The sequence below is a fragment of the Bombina bombina genome, chromosome 1, assembly GCF_027579735.1.
Source record: "Bombina bombina isolate aBomBom1 chromosome 1, aBomBom1.pri, whole genome shotgun sequence".
Lineage (NCBI taxonomy): Eukaryota > Metazoa > Chordata > Amphibia > Anura > Bombinatoridae > Bombina > Bombina bombina.
In genome coordinates, this window is record NC_069499.1 from 1,042,174,913 (window position 1) to 1,042,199,361 (window position 24,449).

The 24,449-nt window shown below is 36.0% G+C and overlaps 1 protein-coding gene across 1 annotated transcript in view; it reads left to right on the forward strand.

Moving 5' to 3' along the window:
• The first annotated feature begins 5,268 nt into the window (after window positions 1-5,268).
• FAM83C (family with sequence similarity 83 member C) overlaps window positions 5,269-24,449 on the forward strand; it is a 49,463-nt gene continuing 30,282 nt past the window's right edge. The window contains exons 1-2 of the mRNA XM_053720529.1: window positions 5,269-5,990; window positions 21,074-21,241. Of these exons, the coding sequence (XP_053576504.1) occupies window positions 5,496-5,990; window positions 21,074-21,241 (663 nt within the window). The 5' untranslated portion in view covers window positions 5,269-5,495. The remainder of the gene's footprint in view (window positions 5,991-21,073; window positions 21,242-24,449) is intronic.

Below are 24,449 nucleotides of genomic sequence, written 5' to 3' on the forward strand. Positions count from 1 at the left end.
CTAAGCCACTGCAGACAGCCTCTTATCACATGCTTTTTTTATTTGCTTTTCACAACAGGAGACTGCTAATTCATGTGGGCCATATAGATAACATTGTGCTTACGCCCGTGGAGTCAGCACAACACAGCACTAATTGGCTAAAATGCAAGTCACTAGATAATAAAAAGTCATATGATCAGGGGGCTGTCAGAAGATGCTTAGATACAAGGTAATCACAGAGGTAAAAAGCTATATTAAAGGGACATAAAACAAGTTGGAATAGAGAAAACATAATATAATATGTACTTTAATTACTTTACCTGCAAATGTATGCTACAGTGCCTCGCCATTAACCCTTTCTTTTTAGTTTCTGAATCGTAAAGCTCTAACTCCTGCCACACAATTCCTTTTATGGCTGTATCTATATCTATTGTTGTTTTGGTAAAATGCAATAGTGAAGAGGGCTTATCTGCTGGAGCAAGCCTAGAAGCTGTGAACTCAGTTGAACTACAATGTCTGTGTCTAAACACTGATAAGAGGGGTGGAGTTGGCTGCTCCAGACAGTATAGCTATGTAACTAATTTTGCTTATGTTTGAAAATTATTTTAAAATACTTGCCAGCAATTTTTAAACAATTTTATTATGCAAACTAATGGCTTGTACTGTGGCTGATATATGATGTTTCAGAGAAAGGTCACTGTCAAGCATAACACCAAGATTTCTTGCTAGATTTGAGAATTGTAGTTTTGATCCGCCACATTCTAGGTCAATTTGTTGATCTTGTTGCAGCTTTGTTATCATACTATTTCTACCCATGCTTTTTGGTAACCAAGGCTTTGTGGAGTATATAAATGTTACAGTAATTTTATGAATCAGGGTTTAAAGTCCATTCAACATTACCATTTTTGTATACTTTATCCCTAATTATCAGCAGTAGAGTCTATTTAAAAAAACCTAGGTTTCAATATGGATGTTCCAATTATTTTATAGAAACTCAGGAGAGTTGAAATACCTACAATTTTCATAGTTAAATGATAGGAAAGGGGACAAAATAAGTTAATAATGAATAAAGTGCATTTTTTTACTAAACATACATAAACATTTTTTTTTATTACAATCTAACTGTTCATATTTGTTTAAAGGGAAAATAATAGCATTTTATATATGCATAGTATATAAACAACAATCTAGTGCATTATTTCAGAAAGATCTGCATACAAAATTAATATTTATCAGCATTTTAAAACCTTTTTGTTAACAAAGTTTGCATGTTTTTCAGTTCAATGATGCACCCCTTAAAAATCTTCTTGTGTATTTTTATCCTAACTCTTGTGTTGTTGCCAGTTAAGGCCCTCCACTGATGAAACAATAATTATGTATAATGTTGCGGGTTCCATTTCCCCCCCCCTTTTTTTTTTAAGTCATTGGCATATACACCAGCAGTTTCATAAATAATACAACAGAAAAGGGGAGTAAATAAAACATTGATGTACTTACGCTGTTTATTTTCTACAATGCATATTCACCTACTTTTACACAACATTTATATGAAAAAAAATATTAGTTACAGAGAGTTAAATTATGTATCCATTAAATAAAATAAAATAAAAGCTGTCTAAAGTTATCATGAAACAGCAGGAAGTGGATGTCTGTGTGCAACTGATTACTATGTATCTATCCCACAGGAAAAAAGTTGGTTTGTTTTTGTTTAACAAAGAAACATCAATTTTCAAAACTAAATTTAGAAATAAACACAAATCACTGTTACAGATTTTAAAGGGACAGTCAAGTCCAAAAAAAAACATTCATGATTCAAATAGGGCATGTATTTTTAAACAACTTTCGAATTTACTTTTATCACCAATTTTGCTTTGTTCTCTTGGTATTCTTAGTTGAAAGCTAACCCTAGGTGGTTCATATGCTAATTTCTTAGACCTTGAAGGCTGCCTCTAATCTAAATGCATTTTGACAGTTTTTCAACACTAGAGGGTGATAGTTCATGTGTTTCATATAGATAACATTGAGCTCATGCACAGGAATTTACGGAAGAGTGAGCACTGATTGGCTAAAATGCAAGTCTGTCAAATAAACTGAAATAAGGGGGCAGTCTGCAGAGGCTTAGATACAAGGTAATTACAGAGGTAAAACGTGTATTATTATTACTGTGTTTGTTGTGCAAAACTTCTGGTGTTGACTGTCCCTTTAAAGTGTCTTCTGTAACAGAAATGTTGTTGAGTAGATTCTTTCCACTTTTTTAAAACAAATTTACACATAATCTCTCTTTTATCTCTCTTACAACCTGAAAAACGGCTTCATCCAGCAACACCTTCCCCTGATAATTATAACTACTGAAGCAGGTTATTGGTGTTAGCATTATAATACCTGATCCTTCAAGCTAACATGTATAATTAGCGTTACTAACCCCCTGATCAGACAGCTTAGATTAACCAGAAAAAGAGGGGCGGTTCTAAGTGCACAATAGTTATTTTTAGGAATTTGCATTAAAAAGACAAGCACAAGTCGTAGACGTTGTCCATAGGCCTAGCCCCCAATAGCTTCCAAGGTATCCAGTTATCGTCCAGAAATACCGGGCGCACCAACTGATATTGATTCACATCTCCAGTCTGGGGTGTTTTATTATATTTTGCCCATAATGATTACGTCTTTTTAATTATAATAGCATAGGGAATATAACTCTGTACAACTGTGCCTTAAAGGGACAGTGAAGTTAAACTAATTCTAATCACGTCACTTACTGTGCTGTCATGTTAGATGCACCCCCTGCTCTGATTTATTTTTGGTTTATACCTCTAAAGTTAATTAAAATCATTCCCCTCTGGCCACCTACCTGCAAAAGCTTCCCCCCCCACCACCACATTTTTTCCTATAAGGATCAACACACCAAATGCTTTCTCTGTAGGCAAATACCAGTGTATGCTCCCCAGTAGTCTCCAAATTGTACAAGTTGTGCAATCATGTACATGCACTGATCACTCACCGGCTGATAAGCAGAACTCAATCTTCTTAATTGGTGGACAGGGACACTCCTCATGATCATAAAAACATTGCAGTACATTTTAGAGAGCCCCCTTAGATGCAAGAAAGAAAAATGGCTTTAAAGGCACATTCTACTGCAAAAATTGCATGCTCTAATAGGTTAGAGTATCTAATTTTTGCACAACTTGCAATGGAACTGTGTTTAACTCTACAACATGGTTAAATGCATAGGTAAAGTATCACTGGGGAGCTGGAAGCACTGGGGCTCCTGACTGGAACACAGCTAGTCAGGGCCGGATTTAAAGCTCAGATGCCTGTAGGCACCAAAATGTGAAGCATCCCCATGCTCCCCGCTCACCACTGTGCCAGCAACTTTAACTAAGATAGGCGCCAGCAGTGAAATAACAGCATTGCTCATGCACAGGGTTGCCGTGCATGTGCAATACTCGCTGCTACATTAACAAAGATGAGCGTCACATATATGCTGCTGGTGGCAATCTTAGTTAAAGGGACACTGTACCCAAAATTTTTCTTTCGTGATTCAGATTTAGCATGAAATTTTAAGCAACTTTCTAATTTACTCCTATTATCAAATTTTCTTCATTCTCTTGGTATCTTTATTTGAAATGCAAGAATGTAAGTTTAGATGCCGGCCCATTTTTGGTGAACAACCTGGGTTGTCCTTGCTGATTGGTGGATAAATTCATCCACCAATAAAAAAGTGCTGTCTAGAGTACTGAAACCAAAAAAAAGCTTAGATGCCTTCTTTTTTAAATAATGATAGCAAGAGAACGAAGAAAAATTAATAATAGGAGTAAATTAGAAAGTTGCTTAAAATTGCATGCTCTATCTGAATCACAAAAGAAAAAATTTGGGTTCAGTGTCCCTTTAAGTACGCCAGCTGACCGGTATTTATAAGAGACAGGCACCCCTGCCGACTCTGCCTTACTTTAAAATCGGTCCTGAGGGCCAGTGATTGGTGGGGTCATGCAACTGCGCTGACGATCTGCTCACTGATGTACATAAACAATAATAAATGTATCTAAGTGTTTTTAAGTACATCTTGCATATTTCAGTTTGAGGAAGTTATGCTACGCTACGCTACACTACATATATATATATATATATATATATATATATATATATATATATATATATATATATATAGAGAGAGAGAGAGAGAGAGAGAGAGAGAGAGAGAGAGAGAGAGAGTACTCAATGGAGCATATATAGTGCTCAAGAGAAAAAAGTAATTTTGAAAATAGAAATAAAATTGAACAATTTTCAAAACTGTACTGCATGAATCATGAAAGTTTAATTTTGACTTTCATATCCAGTTAAAGGGACATTATACACTCATGTTTTCTTTGCATAAATGTTTTGTAGGTGATCTATTTATACAGCCCATTTTTATTTATTTTTTAATGTATAGTTTTGCTTATTTTTAAATAATATTGCTGTGATTTTCAGACTCCTAACCAAGCCCCAAAGTTTGATGTGAGTACCATCAGCTACCTACTCCAGTTTGCTCCTGTTTGTGTAAAGGGTCTTTTCATATGCAAAAGAAGGGGAGAGGGGGAGTGTCTAATTTCCCACTTGCAGTGGGCTTTCCAGCTACCTTTTCAACAGAGCTAAACTGACAGCTTCTAAGTAAGTTTTTAAACCGTTTTACCATGGATTTTTATATCAGAATCTGTGCATCTTGTTCTTTATAGTAGTGTCTATTACATGCAGTTATATGAAAATCAGTGTATACTGTCCCTTTAACTATATAGTGTTATATTTAGATTAATATATAGCTAACAAGAATTTATCTTCACATTCAATCCTTTAGACACAAATTCAGTTACCTCAAATGATACTAAATAAAGAATGAATTTATGAATTTTATGAATAAAATCAGTGTATAGGACTTCAACTAATTGTATATTTGGTTTTTAATTGTTTTATTGTAATTTATTGTTTCCTGTTTGCTTGTGGATTTATAAATATCATGAGAAAAATAATAAAAATAATGATTATATAAGTAGAATCACACGCTGATTTTCTCCTTAAATTATTACTAAATTCAACTGAGATTTTCAGAGAAATATAAAACTGGGACAAACTTAATGTTATTGAAATAGACTGCTATTCACTTTATATCTTCAACACACCTACATTTTATTGTTAGAGTCTTCTTTTTCAGCAGCTACAAGTTGTCATGTTATCTACTGACCCTTTATGGGTAGAGACTAAGTTAACAAACAGGTAATGCAGCAGGGGGTGGGGCTAAACCTCTAGTACAGCTATGAGGAAATACAACAGAAACTGGAGAGATCATGTGGATGTAACTGGGAATTTCTTTGCCATTGTCAGACAACTAGAGAGTTATTTAAGGCTGCTATATTCAGTTTTGTTATTGAGAATGTCTGACAAGACTGTATAGCACACAGCAAGGAGCACACGTTTATAAGGAACCAGCTGATTATTATTTTTTTTTACCAGCTGTGACTATTTTTGTTAATTAATCTACAGCAATGCTAAATCCAGAGACAAGGAGAACGGCAAGAACATCTGGCCAACTTAAAAACCGAGTAGAGGGACTTAAAAATCCCTGGAGACAAAGCTCACCCCTGCTTCTGAATTATAATGAAACTTCACGTCTTGCTCTGGATGCTTTACTGGAGAAGGGGGAGAAAGGGTATATTGAAGTGCTAGACGAAGAAAAGGAACTGCAGTTTTTATCAAGTTTAGATATTGGCTTTATATGTAATAGTGCAGATGTGAACAGAGACAATGATGACAGCTTTGGCCCCCACTCACCATCTAGTGATCGCTGCCTTTCTGAAATCACATCAGGGACATATTTTCCACTAATGTCAGATATTGATATACCAGAACTGGAGCTTGGGTGGCCTGAAATTCCGCTAGCCACAAAGACTGGGAAAACAGAAGTGCAGATTATTTTTCAAAGACATCGATCTAATGAGATCAAGGATCTGATTAGATCCCTTATAAACAAGGCAAGAATGGTAAGTACCAGTTATTTATATATTTAACCAGACAGCATGGCTCATTTCAGTGACAGATGGATAGACAGACACACAGATAGATAGATAGATAGATAGATAGATAGATAGATAGATAGATAGATAGATAGATAGATAGATAGATATGATAGAGCCAAAAGCCTATCTGATATGAAAATCTCAGTATTAATAATAGTATGATACACACATATTCAATGCATTTTAATGTGTTGTTTTAACGTTTTTTATGCTATTAGTATTCCTGGGTGGTGGTTTATTGTTTTGGACTTGTCAGTCACATTTTTGATAGACAGATAGATAGATGATGGATGTTTATGAGATTGTATAGTCACCCCAGTACTCACAGTGTATATTATCTGTACAGTTTGAGCAACAAATGTAACTTTGTAATATCAGATGTTACTTCTTAGCAGTTTTGATTCATCTTGATAGAAAGTATTAAGAGTATCAATGTCTACAGAAAATCAATCCATAACCTGATTGTATTCCATTTATGCTGATATTGTATGTAATAATGACATCCAGTAGTCCCCTGAATGTAAAGAGGATCTCTCCATCTGTACCTGTGACAAAAGAGTAAGAATAATGCATATTCAATTCCTTATCTAACATTAGTCCCCTGAATCTAAATAAGATCTCTCCCTCTGTACCTGTGATAAGAGTCAGAATAATGCATATTCAATTCATTATCTAACATTAGTCCCCTGAATCTAAAGAAGATCTCTCCCTCTGTACCTGTGATAAGAGTCAGAATAATGCATATTCAATTCATTATCTAACATTAGTCCCCTGAATCTAAAGAAGATCTCTCCCTCTGTACCTGTGATAAGAGTCAGAATAATTCATATTCAATTCATTATCTAACATTAGTCCCCTTAATCTAAAGATCTCTCCCTCTGTACCTGTGATAAGAGTCAGAATAATGCATATTCAATTCATTATCTAACATTAGTCCCCTGAATCTAAAGATCTCTCCCTCTGTACCTGTGATAAGAGTCAGAATAATGCATATTCAATTCATTATCTAACATTAGTGCCCTGAATCTAAAGATCTCTCCCTCTGTACCTGTGATAAGAGTCAGAATAATGCATATTCAATTTATTATCTAACATTAGTCCCCTGAATCTAAAGATCTCTCCCTCTGTACCTGTGATAAGAGTCAGAATAATTCATATTCAATTCATTATCTAACATTAGTCCCCTGAATCTAAAGAAGATCTCTCCCTCTGTACCTGTGATAAGAGTCAGAATAATGCATATTCAATTCATTATCTAACATTAGTCCCCTGAATCTAAAGATCTCTCCCTCTGTACCTGTGATAAGAGTCAGAATAATGCATATTCAATTCATTATCTAACATTAGTCCCCTAAATCTAAAGATCTCTCCCTCTGTACCTGTGATAAGAGTCAGAATAATGCATATTCAATTCATTATCTAACATTAGTCCCCTAAATCTAAAGATCTCTCCCTCTGTACCTGTGATAAGAGTCAGAATAATGCATATTCAATTCATTATCTAACATTAGTCCCCTGAATCTAAAGATCTCTCCCTCTGTACCTGTGATAAGAGTCAGAATAATGCATATTAAATTCATTATCTAACATTTGTCGGATCAAATGTAAAAGCCATGCTGACACACACAGGGGCTGCCCTCAGGGAATTCTGTAAAAGGAGGGGCTGTCCCTGCGAGTTATAAGATGCATCTGAAAGAAAGTAATGGAGTTCACTAGGAATGGAAACTTCACTGGTGAATGTAAAGTTAGCAGGGGCAAGTTACATACAAACCAGATCACTCTGTTTTCAGCATATCGTACAATTTCCTCTGTGAATGCATGTGTCTTTTTTCATTAGGGTAATAAGTGTTTTGAGTATTTTTACATGTTCTCTGCCCACCTTTCAGCTTGTGAGATAAAAGAGCGAGATCTGCAGGGGGAAATATTTAGAGAATATGCCAGACCCGGAGGGGAAGTGTCAGCTAATGCCATGGAACACCACTATTAAGCCACTAGTAGAGGCAGGAAAATTAATTTTACAATAAGAAAAACAATACACTTTGTATTTTGTATAATAATGGGGGTTTTTTAAACGTGCAGTGTAGTTTATTATGATTTCTACTGTGTACATTAAATATTGTGTTTAATTTTTACATAAAATACAATTTTTGAAGAACAACTTTATTACAATTTTGAATTCAATTTAATAATACAATTTTTACAGCGTCTTTTTATTTCAAAATCTCATTTATTCATTTCATACTATTTTCAAATTATGATTTTTTTTTTGTGAGCCCTATTGTAATTTATGCATTTCCTTGCAAGGAACACCCCTTTGCAGCATATAGAGCTCGATTTATCAATCCATGGCGGACAACGGCGTACATATTCACCCCTATCTGCACAAGCTCTCCTCTGGCGGGCAGCAATCAGCTGCCGGATTTAAACATTGCACACGAACGCTCCTTTGTGCATGTGTGCTGGACAAGAGCTGTCATTCTCCTCGGTCGAACAAGACCGAAGAGATTGAATTTCTCCACCTAAGAGGTGGAGAACAGGGTTGGGAAGCAGCGGTCTGATGAATGCTGTATGATAAATCCTGACTGCAGGTTCTCTTGTTCGAACCTTCAGTCAAAGGGAGGAGAACAGCTTGATAAATGGAGCCTGTACTATTCACAAGGTAAAAACTGCCTTTAGAGAATCCCACCATCATATTACTGGCAATATTTCTTAGAGAATATGTTGTATATACACAGTGCTATAAAATGTCAGCCCCCTTGGTGTACTTTACCTCTGATGCCTAGTTCCACCTTCTGTTACCAGCTGTACATAAATTTAGTCCAGTGTGACTGAATCCTTTACAGGCCATGCACGACATAACTACAGGCCCCAGAATGCCACTTGGGCAGAGGGGGTATGTGGATCTCTGCTCACAGATCTGACGGTAACTATTCATGGTAAACAAAGCTTGTGAAGCGAGCAAACCACTGCAGTTTCACAAGCGTTGTTTATGGAGGATGCAGCTCTTGGATGGTACTATAGAGAGGAGGCCTTGACCCAGTGGCAATACTGCAATGTCAGCCCCCGCTCTATGCACAAAATGTTGCATAAATATGTTAGGGCAGTCATGGGAACAGCGAGGTCTAAGGAGATGTCAGCAGTGGAACAAGTAAGATGACTGATCCAAACCCCATTGCCCCTGTGTTCCCGTAGGAGTCCCAGGTCACCCTTCTACCGGTCATATGGGCAGCAAGCTCTTCTCCAAGCTGCTGTCCTACATACCTAGGCTGACCCACAAATATCACCTGCTGGGAAGCAACAAGCTCATGGCAGAGGTGAGTGCAGGCCAGGGGTATGGTGACGTTTGTCAGGCAGGTGATACCTGGTGGGGATTTATGGGTTAAGACAGGAGAGAGTTTTATAAATTGAACATGGGGGTTGAGTCTGTGTCTTTCCCTGTTGGCAGCTGTGTAATCCAATACAGGGTCTTTTTCACATTTTAAATTATACAGCTAAAAGGTTTTGATAAACCCAAGACAATGACTTATTACCTAGTACCCCCAAAAAATAAACATTTTCTTCGGTATTTGGGAAAAACCCCTGAAAATACTCCAGTGTATTTGAAAACATTAGGAAGTGACTTCACCAAAAGATACAAACACTACCTGCACAATCAAAGTTAACCCAACAAACACACATGCTCATTGCACCAATAATGCTCCTGGTCAAATCCCTGTAAAGGGACATGAAATTTAAAACATGTTCTTTCATTAGTCTGATAGACTCCCAGAGCATACCATTTTAAACAACTTTCCAATTAACTTCTCGTATCTAATTTTCTTTCTTCTCTTGGCATTCTTTGTTGAAAAGCACAGCTATGTAAGCTAAGAAGCTGAGAGCTAGCTGCTTATTGGTTGCTGCACATATACAGGGAGTGCAGAATTATTAGGCAAGTTGTATTTTTGAGGATTAATTTTATTATTGAACAACAACCATGTTCTCAATGAACCCAAAAAACTAATTAATATCAAAGCTGAATAGTTTTGGAATAGTTTGTTTTTAGTTATAGCTATTTTAGGGGGATATCTGTGTGTGCAGGTGACTATTACTGTGCATAATTATTAGGCAACTTAACAAAAAATAAATATATACCCATTTCAATTATTTATTTTTACCAGTGAAACCAATATAACATCTCAACATTCACAAATATACATTTCTGACATTCAAAAACAAAACAAAAACAAATCAGTGACCAATATAGCCACCTTTCTTTGCAAGGACACTCAAAAGCCTGCCATCCATGGATTCTGTCAGTGTTTTGATCTGTTCACCATCAACATTGCGTGCAGCAGCAACCACAGCCTCCCAGACACTGTTCAGAGAGGTGTACTGTTTTCCCTCCTTGTAAATCTCACATTTGATGATGGACCACAGGTTCTCAATGGGGTTCAGATCAGGTGAACAAGGAGGCCATGTCATTAGATTTTCTTCTTTTATACCCTTTCTTGCCAGCCACGCTGTGGAGTACTTGGACGCGTGTGATGGAGCATTGTCCTGCATGAAAATCATGTTTTTCTTGAAGGATGCAGACTTCTTCCTGTACCACTGCTTGAAGAAGGTGTCTTCCAGAAACTGGCAGTAGGACTGGGAGTTGAGCTTGACTCCATCCTCAACCCGAAAAGGCCCCACAAGCTCATCTTTGATGATACCAGCCCAAACCAGTACTCCACCTCCACCTTGCTGGCGTCTGAGTCGGACTGGAGCTCTCTGCCCTTTACCAATCCAGCCACGGCCCATCCATCTGGCCCATCAAGACTCACTCTCATTTCATCAGTCCATAAAACCTTAGAAAAATCAGTCTTGAGATATTTCTTGGCCCAGTCTTGACGTTTCAGCTTGTGTGTCTTGTTCAGTGGTGGTCGTCTTTCAGCCTTTCTTACCTTGGCCATGTCTCTGAGTATTGCACACCTTGTGCTTTTGGGCACTCCAGTGATGTTGCAGCTCTGAAATATGGCCAAACTGGTGGCAAGTGTCATCTTGGCAGCTGCACGCTTGACTTTTCTCAGTTCATGGGCAGTTATTTTGCGCCTTGGTTTTTCCACACGCTTCTTGCGACCCTGTTGACTATTTTGAATGAAACGCTTGACTGTTCGATGATCACGCTTCAGAAGCTTTGCAATTTTAAGAGTGCTGCATCCCTCTGCAAGATATCTCACTATTTTTGACTTTTCTGAGCCTGTCAAGTCCTTCTTTTGACCCATTTTGCCAAAGGAAAGGAAGTTGCCTAATAATTATGCACACCTGATATAGGGTGTTGATGTCATTAGACCACACCCCTTCTCATTACAGAGATGCACATCACCTAATATGCTTAATTGGTAGTAGGCTTTCGAGCCTATACAGCTTGGAGTAAGACAACATGCATAAAGAGGATGATGTGGTCAAAATACTCATTTGCCTAATAATTCTGCACTCCCTGTGTACATATTATAGTTGGCTTACCGGTGTGTTCAGCTAGCTCCCAGTACTGCATTGCTGCTTCTTAAATAAAGGCTACCAAGAGAATGAAGCAAAGTTGATAATAGAAGTAACTTGGTACGTTGTTTACAATTGTATGTTCTGTCTGTATCATAAAAGAACATGTTTGGGTTCCATATCGCTTTTTAAAAGACATAGACACCATACACATCTCTATGGATTTGGGGCACAATGGGTTAATTGCACACTTGTCATCTATTAGTATCACACATATTATTAAAAAGGATAAGTCAGGCTACAGACCTTTCAACCTGTGATGTAATCGCTAAACCCACTCAAATCGCCATTTTGTTTGTTATTAATCATGTACATTTGGTTTTAGACTTTCATGATTCAGGTAGAGCATGTCATTTTAAGAGACAGTAAACCTTATGAACTATGTGCAGAATTGTGTAACATAAGGATTGCCTCTTGTTTTATTTTTGTTCTTCAAAATAACTATTTTGGGTGCTAAAACTATTGTGATCACTAAAAATAGCCACTGGCTCCTAGAATTTTTCCCTTGGCTCCTAACTTTACACATAGAACTGTCTGGCTCCTAAACATTCTTACTGGCTCCTATATTTGAAACAGATTAGTCAACCCCTGCCCTAAGCTACAGGTTAAAAAGACTGATCTTGTCAGATCTGCTGAGACCAATAGGGGATAGTTATAAAAAATGAGCTGGAGAGTAAAAATCTCATGGGGATTTCATGTCTGTTAGAACTTCTTTCTGTCTAGTTTGCATTTAGTTTACTCATCGTGCTGACACTTTTCTCTTGTTCAAAACATCCAATAAGGTCAGTTTGTACTGTAGAATATGACGGAAAAAATAAAGGGTAGACCGGGGGACCCAGCTGTCACTATAATATACCCTCCAAGATAAAAGTGGTAAAGTAGTTAAACAAAACAAAAATAAAGTGACAGCGCTCCTAAGCTAGGGTCAAAATAGAATTTTTAAAAGGCAGCACTATTGATATAATTTAAGCGTTGCTTATTAGCAAAGATAAACTATGGCTAAAATAAGTAGAGGATATAATTAGAGTGAACATTTTTATATTTAATTATATATTAAGAAATATATAAGAAGGGGGACGTCTCCCCATAAAAATAACCTAAAATAGTATCAACATAAAATCAAGTGAAAAATAGTCGTATAAATGTCCACATATAGGGTAGGATACAAAGCTAAAAAGTTCAGATATAGACTGGTATCTCGTTTTTGGGTATAGTAATTATAAGTTCCTTATAGGTTGGAGATTGTTTCAATGGGAATCCTCCTAGCGGGTCATTCTGTTTATCCAAGGGTAGTTTAAATGGAAAACAGGTTAGGGTGAATACCTTCTGATGAGTGTAAAGCGGTTTGTAAGTGATACCGTTTCTTGGCTGGGTTAGTCGTTTGATGTCCTCCTTGGCAGAGCTCTTTGCACCACTCCGGGCGGATAATGCAGTCCTCCTCAGCAGAGTTGTTAATCGGCTCGTGTGCCTCATTATTGCAGGTGATGCTGTTAATTTTCCTCCTTGGCTCTGCCTCAGTGATGTTTTTGCTGTGTTCGCCGTGTGACGTCCTGGTCAGAGGTCACCGGTTGGAGTGTGATAGGTGACAATAGCGCTATTGGAAGTGTAGTAGAATGGATTTGAAGAATACCACTAGTAGTGGATGATAGATCACTTCGTTGGTAAATGCAGATATCCAGTAAAAAGTTTTTTGTCCATATACACCTCCATCTGTTCAAATTCGGAACTCTTCAGGATAGGTGTACTTAAGAAAAATATATCAAAGCAAAACTGGGTCCTGGTCAACGCATTTTGCCCACTTGTGGGCTTTATCAAGACTTAGAAAGCCCACAAGTGGGCGAAAAAAACAAAACATTTTACTGGATATCTGCATTTACCAACAAAGTGATCTATCATCCACTACTAGTGATATTCTTTAAACCCATTCTACTACACTCCTAATAGCGCTATTGCCACCTATCACACTCCAACCGGTGACCTCTGACCAGGAAGTCACACGGTGAACACAGCGAAAACGTCACTCAGACGGAGCCAAGGAGGAAAATTAACGGCATCACCTGCACTAACGAGGCACACGAGCCGATTAACAACTCTGGTGTGACATGTACAGCGGTCCCACCCGCTCTCTACATCCCTCTAAAGCGCATTCACGATCGTGATTTAAACTGCACATGCGTCAAACTCCACAATGGCTGATCAATTGTTTAAACATGTATACATATTTGACATTCAATATTAGAGATACGCTATTTAATCCAGCTTTGCTACTTACTTGTACTGCGATTGATGTGCAATCATATTTTGTAACTAAGTTTCAACTATGGTGCCTATAGAGCATGCGCGTCTCATGAACGAGCATGTAGAATAAACAGTGCTATTCCGGGTTTAACACATGCGCTTAACAATCGTGTGACATTTCAGAGAATGGGCTGAACACCCCGGGGGGCGGGGAGGGAAGCGACCATTGGAGCATTGAATATGACTCATCTGTCAATCATTTAGACAAAATGGAGGGCGGAGGAATGTAGGTTATCGTAGGCTGTTTAAAAAGTAAAAAACATCACTAAATATGAATATTTAAAAAAAAATGGATGTATTAAAGTATGCCTTATTTTAAAAAATCTATACGATGAAGTTATTGAGCTGGGTTAACTTTACCTTCACTTTAAACACTAAGGGCCAGATTACGAGTAGAACACAAAATATCACTTATGCGAGCACGATATTTGGGCTTCACTCAGTAATACCAGCAAACGCAAATGTGTGCTGGTATTACAAGTTGAGTGCAATGTGAAAGCGAACTCGCATTCACATAGCATTGAAGCTTTGTGCTCACGAGACTCGAGCGCGCTTCCATATGCTGGTTATGTATTGTGCACCCCATAAACGTGCAAATTTGCCCGTTTACGGGCACACAATTCATTAACGCTCCACTTGTAATCTAGCCCTAAATACATTTCATGGGCACTGCAAGTATTTGAAAGAAAGCTGTTGCACATGTGCAAACACGTCAGCCCTGGAGTGCAGTGAAAGATAGATTTCAAAATGGTGGCACCCATGACGAGAGGGAGGTGGGGTATAACTTCAATTCTTTCAAAAAAAAAAAAAAAAAAAAGGCTCCTTAACAGGACTCTTGCCTTATGACCATCAATTTTAATTTACTGTGGTAAATATCACCTTAAAGCACAGGTTTTCAAACCTGTCCTCGAGCCTCCCCAACAGGCCAGGTTTTCAGGATTACCTTGGATGAGAGCAGGTAAATAACTTTCTTTACTAATCAGCTGATAATTTAACCTGTGCTCTAGTTCAGATATCCTCAAAATGTGACCTTTTAGGGAGGTCTGAGGACAGGTTTGAAAACCAGTGCCTTAAAGGGACAGGAGACTGTAAAATTGTTTTCCCATTAATGTATTTTCAATGACTTGTTATACCAGCTGCAGAGTTTAAAATGTATGAGAAATTGCATTTTCAGGTTTATTTGTGTATTTGAAGTAGCTGGTTTTGTACTTTTAAACCACAGCCTATTGAAATGGGTTAGCTTTCAGCTAATATAAATCATTATGTTATTACTTTTATGTACACACACTTGCTTCCTTATCTTATATTTGTCTGTAAACCAACGCTCAATACTTAGAAATAACTTTGGAAAATTATCATTTTATTACTTAACAATCCTGAACCCCAGTAGAAGTGTAATTTCTTCTGCTGGCTGTGTTTATATAGGCTTGTCAATAACCCAGACTCCAGTATAGAAACTTTCAGTATAGGTTGGTATACCACAGGCTAAATCAGCTATTTTAAATGCGAAATAAGGGTAAAGGAGCTACTTGTAAACAATTTAATACACTCCAGCAGGTAAAATGGATCATTGGGAATAATTTAAAGAGGAGACTATTTTTGGGTGAATTGCCCCTTTAAAAGTGAATATAAACTCTGAAATATAGTTGGTCACAAGTTATTACAAACATATCTCACTGAATATACATAAAACTCGACATCTAATTTCTTATTGCTTTCAATGAGGAAACCATCTGGGAAGCCTATCAACTGTTAAAACAGTAGGCTTTTTCTATAGCTCTGTGAATGTGTGCAGAAAAGATTATGGCTTTGTCACAACTTGTGACATTCTGTCAGTCTGTCAATCATAGCAGAATCAATAACTGGAATAACAATGGATATAACTATGGTAGTTTGCCCTCTGGGATTGTACCCACCCTGGGTGTAGCCTCTTGTAGCTCATGTGTCTTATACAAAAGATTCTAAAAAGACAATCCAGCCCCAAAGTTCTTCACTAAATGAGGAAATTGTACAGCTAATCCCAGACAATATGTTTCGGCCTGTATGTGACTCTTCAGAGGAGGTGAAACTATATCCCTCTGAAGCAAATTAGGCAAAAGATGGGCCTCATAACACCAAGAATCCCTGAAGGTCAACTGCAAAAAATAATTTTATATATATATATATATATATATATATACACACACACAAGAAAGGAGAGATGCTCAATTGGGAATAGACATAGTTATAGTAGCTTGCCCCATGGATGATTAAAGCCCACTCCCAATATGTCAGGCAGTTGCTCTTTGAATAAGGATGGCAATGGACTGATATGCTGTCGGAATGTCCTTCTTTGTAAAAGACATGTGAGCTAAAAGACGCTGCCCCCGTGTGGGTACCATCCCATAGGGCAAGATTCTATAGTTCCCAGTTGAGTTTTTTTGCATGTTTCATGTGTACATAAAATCATAAATGCACTTCGCTGACGGACAGTCTACACCAGAATTTTTGATGTTTCTAAAGATAGATAATCCCTTTATTACCAATTCCCCAGTTTTGCATAACCAACAGTTATATTAATATACATTTTACCTCTGTGATTACCTTGCATCAAAGCCTCTGCAGACTGCCCCCTTATCTAAGTTCTTTTGACAGACTTGCATTTTAGCGAATCAGTGCTGACTCATAAGTAACTCCATGGGAGTAAGCTCAATGTTATCACACAAGTACTAGCACTGTCTAGCTGTAAAAAAACTGTCAGATAATAGTCGGCCTTGAAGGGCTTAGAAATTGGCATATGAGCCTCCTAGGTTTAGCTTTCAACTAAGTATACCAAGCAATGGATAACAAGAGAATGAAGCTAATTTGATAATAGAATTACATTGAAAAGTTGTTTAAAATTGTATGTTCTATCCAAATCATACATTTTTGGGGTTTTCTGTCCCTTTAATTTTCACTTGAGTGTCCCTTTAATTATGTACTAGACGTGCATTACCACCTAGAGGAGACAGACAGCCTCATTACACATATGCTAAACTTACATTATACAGCACCTGGTTTGTTTGTTACTTCATTATGCATATCTAAGGATTCATGTTCTGGAGGAAATCGTCTCTTCACATATTCCTGTCAAATCATTCCCACTGCTTTGACCTTGTCACTGTAACATAAAATATGCTCTTGTTTTGCATATTTTTATAGCTCTTATTCTGTATACTGTATATACATTTACCCAAGGGTTCATTTGTAAATCACACTGCCTGACAAATAATCCTTAGTGTCTAAAAAAGCTTGCAACAGGTTCTTATATATTCAGGACATATCAGTCTGAGTTTTCTTATATTACTATTAAAAATACAAATTAAATTGAGGTGGCATAAACTGGTGTTCAGAAGCAACATACATTACCCCTGTACTATTCAGACACTTAAAGGGACAGTCTAGTCAAAAATAAACTGAACTTTCATGATTCAGATAGGGCATTTAATTTTAAACAACTTTCCAATTTACTTTTATCATCAATTTTGCTTTGGTTCTCTTGGTATTCTTAGTTAAAAGCTACACCTAGGTAGGCTCATAAGCTAATTTCGTAGCCCTTGAAGGTCACCTCTTATCTGAATGCATTTTGACAGTTTTTCACAACTAGAGGGCGTTGGTCCATGTGTGCTATATAGATAACATTATACTCATGCCTGTGGAGTTACCTAGGAGTCAGTACTGAATGGCTAAAATGCAAGTCTGTCAAAAAACTGAAATAAAGGGGCAGTCTGCAGAGTCTTAGATAAAAGGTAATCACAGAGGTAAAAAGTGTATTAATATAACTGTGCTGGTTATGCAAAACTGGGGAATGGATAATAAAGGGATTCTCTATCTTTTTTAACAATAACATTTCTGGTGTAGACTGTTCCTTTAACAATTCTTTCACAGTATTTCTATTTTATAACAGCACATTGAGAAGCAAACTCTTGAGGCTAGTTTAATGGACGCTTATTACACTAAGGTCTCATTGTTTAGACAAGATTATGTTCTAAATTTATTGAAATTCGCTTCACCTATCTTTTCCAGCCTCTTGTCAGTGGGCTTTCTTACAGTTAACATGTATAATTGCATGAGGGTCCCAAGATATGACATCTTGCACATCAAACCAGAATCCCTAGCAATGTTGAAAACCGTTAATTAAAACCTGTTTCTGTAAATGCATGTATTTGTTAAATATGTGCATGTATGCTTTGTTATGGTAAAGTAGTCTCACTGGATAAAGCAATATGTGTTTTTGCAATCTCGCAGACAAGATCGAAGGGTAGATTATGGGTATTCTGAGCTGCCAGGGCATTATTTAGGCATGGCCCAAATATTTTACCTAACGCTGGAGTCTGCATAGGACAGATAAAAAAGACACAATTTTATTTGTGAATGATCTCGTCTCGCAGTCGTGTCTCGTTATATGAAACCTTGTCTTGTACATGTTTTTACAAAGTAGACTGATTTACAGAGAATTATTTTGTTCTTTTTTTAAATGTTTTGAAAGCGTCTTTATGGTGCTGGTATCCTTCACAGTGAAACTTGTTCTACGCATCAAGAAAATTAGCAGTTGTGAGAAAAATGTGGCTTTGTTGATTATAATGGAGCACTGTGACAAGAGGCTGTTGTAAATCTTTATGAATTCCACAATTTTAAATTTGCTACAATTTTCTTCCCATAGAGTTTTACAAAAAGTTTTTCTTGAATCTAAGCCTGGTCCATTAAAGACACGTGTGACATGTATTAACAAATGAGCTTTGTATCCAAAGCATTGTCAATAGAGATTACTTTGTGCTATTTTCTAAAATAAGATTTTCTTAGCCCTCGACTCTCTCTAGTGTCTACAAATTATTTTAGGGTCCACCTGTACCAAATATGCTGATTCTTAATCGTAGTTCAGTTAGTCTGTTTGTTTGTCTTTCCTGTCTAGGCCAGTAAATAAAGCTCTAAATACACTAAAATCAAATAAAAGTTCAGCATAACTTTCATAACTGATATAAACTTCAGCTCAACATAACTTGCAAATTCAATATAACATGGTCACTTAATTCATTTTTTCAGATTATCTCTGCTTTATATGGACAAGAAACATCATGAAAGTTGCTTTGAAACTTGGTATCTGTCTGATGAAGATAGCTACAGTACATTTAGCTATTTTGTCTTCAAAAGTCCATAAAAAAACATTTTCATATTTTAAAATTTTGTTAAGTACTATTAGCTTATTTACTTTAGAATTTTAGGGTTTGAATTAATTTCTAATCCCAACAGCCAAATGTTTGTATCTATTCAATGGTAATAAACATTTGGAAATCAGTATTAAAGGAACACTGAACCCAAATATTTTCTTTCATGACTGAGATAGAGCATGCCATTTTAAGCAACTTTCTAATTTACTCCTATTATCAATTTTCTTCATTCTCTTGCTATCTTTATTTGAAAAGTAGGCCTATTAGAAGCCGCCCCATTTTTGGTTCACAACCTGGGTAGTCCTTGCTTATTGGACAGCACCAATAAACAAGTGCTGTCCAGTGTACTGAACCAAAAATGGCTGGCTCCTTAGCTTAGATGCCTTCTTTTTCAAATAAAGAAAGCAAGAGAACAAAAAAAATTGATAATAGGAGTAAAGTACAAAGTTGCTTAAAATTGCACGCTCTATCTGAATCATGAAAGAAAAAATTTGGGTTTAGTGTCCCTTTTACATTTGTTTAATCAAACTGGATGCAGAATACATGTACACACCCTAACTCATATTACAATGTCAAATGGCAAATCTCCCTGTTAAACAATATTCTATATTAACTACAGTTACTACGCAAATTAATCGCCACATAGCTTTGTATTTGTGACTAGTTTAGACATATACTGAACATTGGAAAATGATGTAGAGGAATTATTAGTGAAACATGATGCAATTCTTATGCATGTTAATACTTATTATGGTATTACAGCCAAAGGCACACATTACTAATGATGTCACAAATCCTTTAAGCCAAAAAGAGTTGTTAAAATAATGGGTGAAAGCTATTTTGTAATTCTTTAGTAATGCAAACAAACTTTTTTTTTATAAACTAATATAAAACAGGTTACAATGTGTATAGAGCATGAAAAAAATCTATAACACAATCTATAGCATAATCCAGGTATAGTTTATGCTATGGGGATGATTTATCAAGCCCTGTATGCTGCCTTATGCTCTTCCGCCATCTCTAAAGCGGCGGCGGACAGCAATCAGCCCGATCAGATATGATCAGGCTGATTGACACCCCCTGCTAGCAGTCGATTGGCCGCAAATGTCCAGGGGGCGGCATTGCACAAGCATTTCACTAGAACTGCTTGTGCAATGATTAATGCCGACAGCGTATGCTCTCGGCATCTATCGATGTGCGGCTGATATGATGCGCTGCTCGCATTTTGATAATTCGGCCCCTAAGTGTTTATTTGCATGTTAAGGTTGGAAATGTTTAGAAAGTTGAAGTGTTTCCTATCCCGCTGCAACACCATATTGACAGTTGGAGTTATTAGCTTTGATTTTTATCTTTTGTTGTACCTGCAGTAGATTAAATTGTTCTCCATAGAGGGGACTCATTTATTTTATATGTGCATAATATATACCTGGATTACAAAACAATATCTGCATACAAAATAGCTTTCAAATCTGTTACCAAAAACTGCAAAGTCATGTGAGCATTTTTTTTTTGTTTTGTTATTTTAAATCTCTGCTGTGATCAAAAAGCGACAGATAACTGAGCTTCTGCTCTGATTATGTAATCACTGAGTTAAAGGGACATTGTACACTAGATTTTGTTTTTAGATGATCCATTTATATAGCCCATCTGGGAGTTTTTTGTAACAATGCTTATTTTGTAATAACAGTGTGCTGATTTTCAGACTATTATTCTGGGATCATCTGTCCCCTAGACAATATATTGTATATTTATGGTTAGTTGCTAGATTGTTGTTGAATATATATTTCTAGTTGACCTGAATAATACTTTAGCCTATGGCCCTCCTATATTTCTAACATAACCATAACTAGAACACTATGAGACAGCGGCATCTGCAACAATGTTTGTAACAATGTTATACCTACAGTGCCCTATATGTAACACATACTGACATACATATACATGCATAGGGCCTTATTTATAGGGGGCAGCTATTGTATTGCAAATCCACTTAAATACACAATGAAATAATAGCAAATAAAACCCTTGCAATTCTTCTTGTTACAGGTTATTGCTGTGGTAATGGATCTTTTCACAGATGTAGATATATTGTGTGACCTTGTAGAAGCAGCCAGCAAAAGAAAAGTCCCTGTTTATATTTTACTTGATGAAAAAAACCTTACATATTTCATTGAAATGTTTGAAAAACTGAGCTTCAATAAAATTTACTTTCCGGTAAGTGTTTTGCTTTTTTCCCCCCAACTTATCATGTTTTCGAAATGTAATCACTCTAATAGTGGTGTTTCATTTAAATATATTTTTCATTCAAATTTTGATATTAGCCTCTCTAATGTTGGTGTTTTATCCAAGTATTGTTTCTTAAGGGAACAGTCTAGTCAAAATTAAACATTCATGATTTAATTTTAAGCAACTTTCCAAATTACTCTTATTATTAATTTTTCTTTGTTCCCTTGGTATCTTTATTTGAAAAAGCAAGAATGTAAGCATAGGAGCCGGCCCATTTTTGATTCAGCACCTTGGTAGCACTTTCTGATTGGTGTCTAAAGGTTACCACCAATCATTAAGCGCTACCCAGGTGCTGAACCAGAAATGGGCTGGCTTGTAAGCTTATATTCAAATAAAGATACCAAGAGAACGAAGAAAAATTGATAATAAGAGTAAATGAGAAAGTTGCTTAAAATTGTCTGCTCTATCTGAATCATGAAAATCATGAACGTTAAATTTTAACTAGAATGTTCCTTTAAATTCTCCTTCAGACATTAGCATTTTTTATACTATTCTGTGTATTATGACTAAAGAACCACTAATGTAACCTAAGAGAATTTATAAATTAAATATGGCATCAGTATCTATATTATTGTTTATTCTCACGTAAAATGTAGCATAGAGTTTCTAAAGGGACAGCAAAACTGAAACTTTCATGATTAGGGTAGAGCATGCAATTTTAAATAACTTTTCATTAAACTTCTATTATCTAATTTGCTTTGTTCTCTATCCTTTGTTGAAAAGCATACATAGGTAGGCTCAGAAGCAGCCATACACTACTAGGAGCTAGCTGCTGATTGGTGGCTGCACGTATATGCCTTGTGTCATTGGTTCACCCGATGCGTTCAGCTAGCTCCCCGTAGTGCATTACTGCTCCTTCAACAAATGATAGAAAGAAAATGAAGCACGTTTGATAATAGACGTAAATTGGAAAGTTGTTTAAAATGGGGGAACTCATTACCAAAGGAGGTAGTGAATGCCAATACCCTAGATACATTTAAATATTGTTTGGATACATTTCTGTCTATAAATAAAATTCATAGATATGATTGTTAGTATTAAATGGGTCACCTTTTAATGGGATTATTTAAGCTTAACTAGAGCTTGTAAGTATTTTAGATTTGTATAGGTTGAACTTGATGGACTTCAGTCTTTTTTCAACCTCATCTACTATGTTACTATGTTACTATGTATGCACTTTCTGAATTGTGGAAGAAACATTTGAGGTTTCATGTCCCTTTAAATCTTGTCCCAAGAAAACTAATTGGTTTTACTGATTGTAAGTACTGGCTCCTGCAGGGATTTTAACTATGCAAGTTAAAAACGTAATTTAATTATCTTTATACAGCATATACAATGTCAGGAAAACTGCATTTTAGTGCCTCTGAGGGAGAAGAGAAGCACAATGTACAGAAGGAAATGACGGAAATAACAAGGAAATTAAATAATGAATGTGTAATGTTTTTGCTAAGCTTAAAGGGACAGTATACTATAACATTGTTTTTCCCTTAATGTGTTTCCAATTACTTTTTTTTACCAGCTGCAGAGTATAAAATGTATGAGATTTGCTTTTTAATATTTATTTGTGTATATGAATTAGCTGACAACCTAATAAAATGTGTTTAGCTTTGTCAGTATATTTATGAAAATCTTAGCAGTGCTATCCAAATAATATATATAAGTTTATGGCAGGGTTATAAACACAATACAAAGAAATAGAAACCCTAATTAACCATGCATCTACTAGACCATACAATTAATATAAATACCTGAATTCTTTTATTTAGTTAATATCCATGAACATATTGAACTATATTTGCAATAAAAGGAAACTAAATAAAAGTTTATATGCGTTAGAACCAACTCTTAAGATATGCTATTCTTCTTACAAAACCCAGAACAATATACCTTCACAATTCAGCCTTATTTATTTAACACAATGGGACTAAAAACCTTTAACATCCAAGCAATACAATTCTAAACAGTGTTTATAAAACAATAGGATAAAATATATATTCTGTTATTTAACTGCAATTTATCCTAATACAAAATTAACCGACAATATCAGAACTTGTATAGATGAGTTACTTAGCCAATTCAGACACAGATTTGAACAATACCTAGGCTTATAACTACCAATTTAAAATACAATATACTTCACCAATTTTGAACCAATTCGTAGCGGTCTTTAGGTCATCTCATTTGAAAGAAGGTTTTTGCACAAATCAAGGATAAGTTTTAAGCTCCTTGCTGAAGTGAACTTTTTTTTTTTCAGGTATATCGCAGCCAAAATCAGATCACTAATTTTCAACAAGTTACAGACAACTCTCCCTTGTGCATTCAACACTCCCATTATATAATCATTGATGACATCATGTGGGTGGCACTACGGGAGCTGACCTTCCCATTGGTTATCTGGGAAGTCTAAATCGGATTGGCCCTTGGAAATTTCATTTTTAACAGCCAGAAAGAACCTTCTGGCTGTAGTTCTCGCAACATAACACCAGGTGGCAGCATACAGTACAACATAGCAATACAATACAGCATTTCTGACATTTTTAAGCAAGTTAATTTTTTTTTTATAAAATGGTTATTTAATCAGATCACACTCTCTGCATTAATCATATATAACCCCAATTACAGATGGTTAATATTAGGTTATTTTTTCTGATTATTCTGATACCAAATATGTTATATTATTAACATTTTATTATATTAAGGTAATTTAATACTGCTAATTAGTAGCTTAAAATGCATTACAATTTTATCGGTATCCTGGCATTTATATGTGAATAATAGCTTATTTTTAATTCAGTATTGTACTGTATTCCAAGTGAATCCTGTCTATGTAGATCTGAAATAAGAAAATAAATGTTAATAATCACTTCTCTTCAGGTCCATAAACACCTATTCATGTTTTTAAACACACAGAGGCTAAGTAAGATCTTTTATGTTTTCAAAACATATAAATATATATACACATATATACATATATATACACACATATATATATATATATATATATACACACATACATGCACATTCACTTCTATGTAGATTTGAGATTATCTGTCTGAAAAATATAAACAAAACAGAATTTATTACACATTTTTGACTGATTAAAACAGTTACCTCCCAAGCTTAGCAAATACCCATG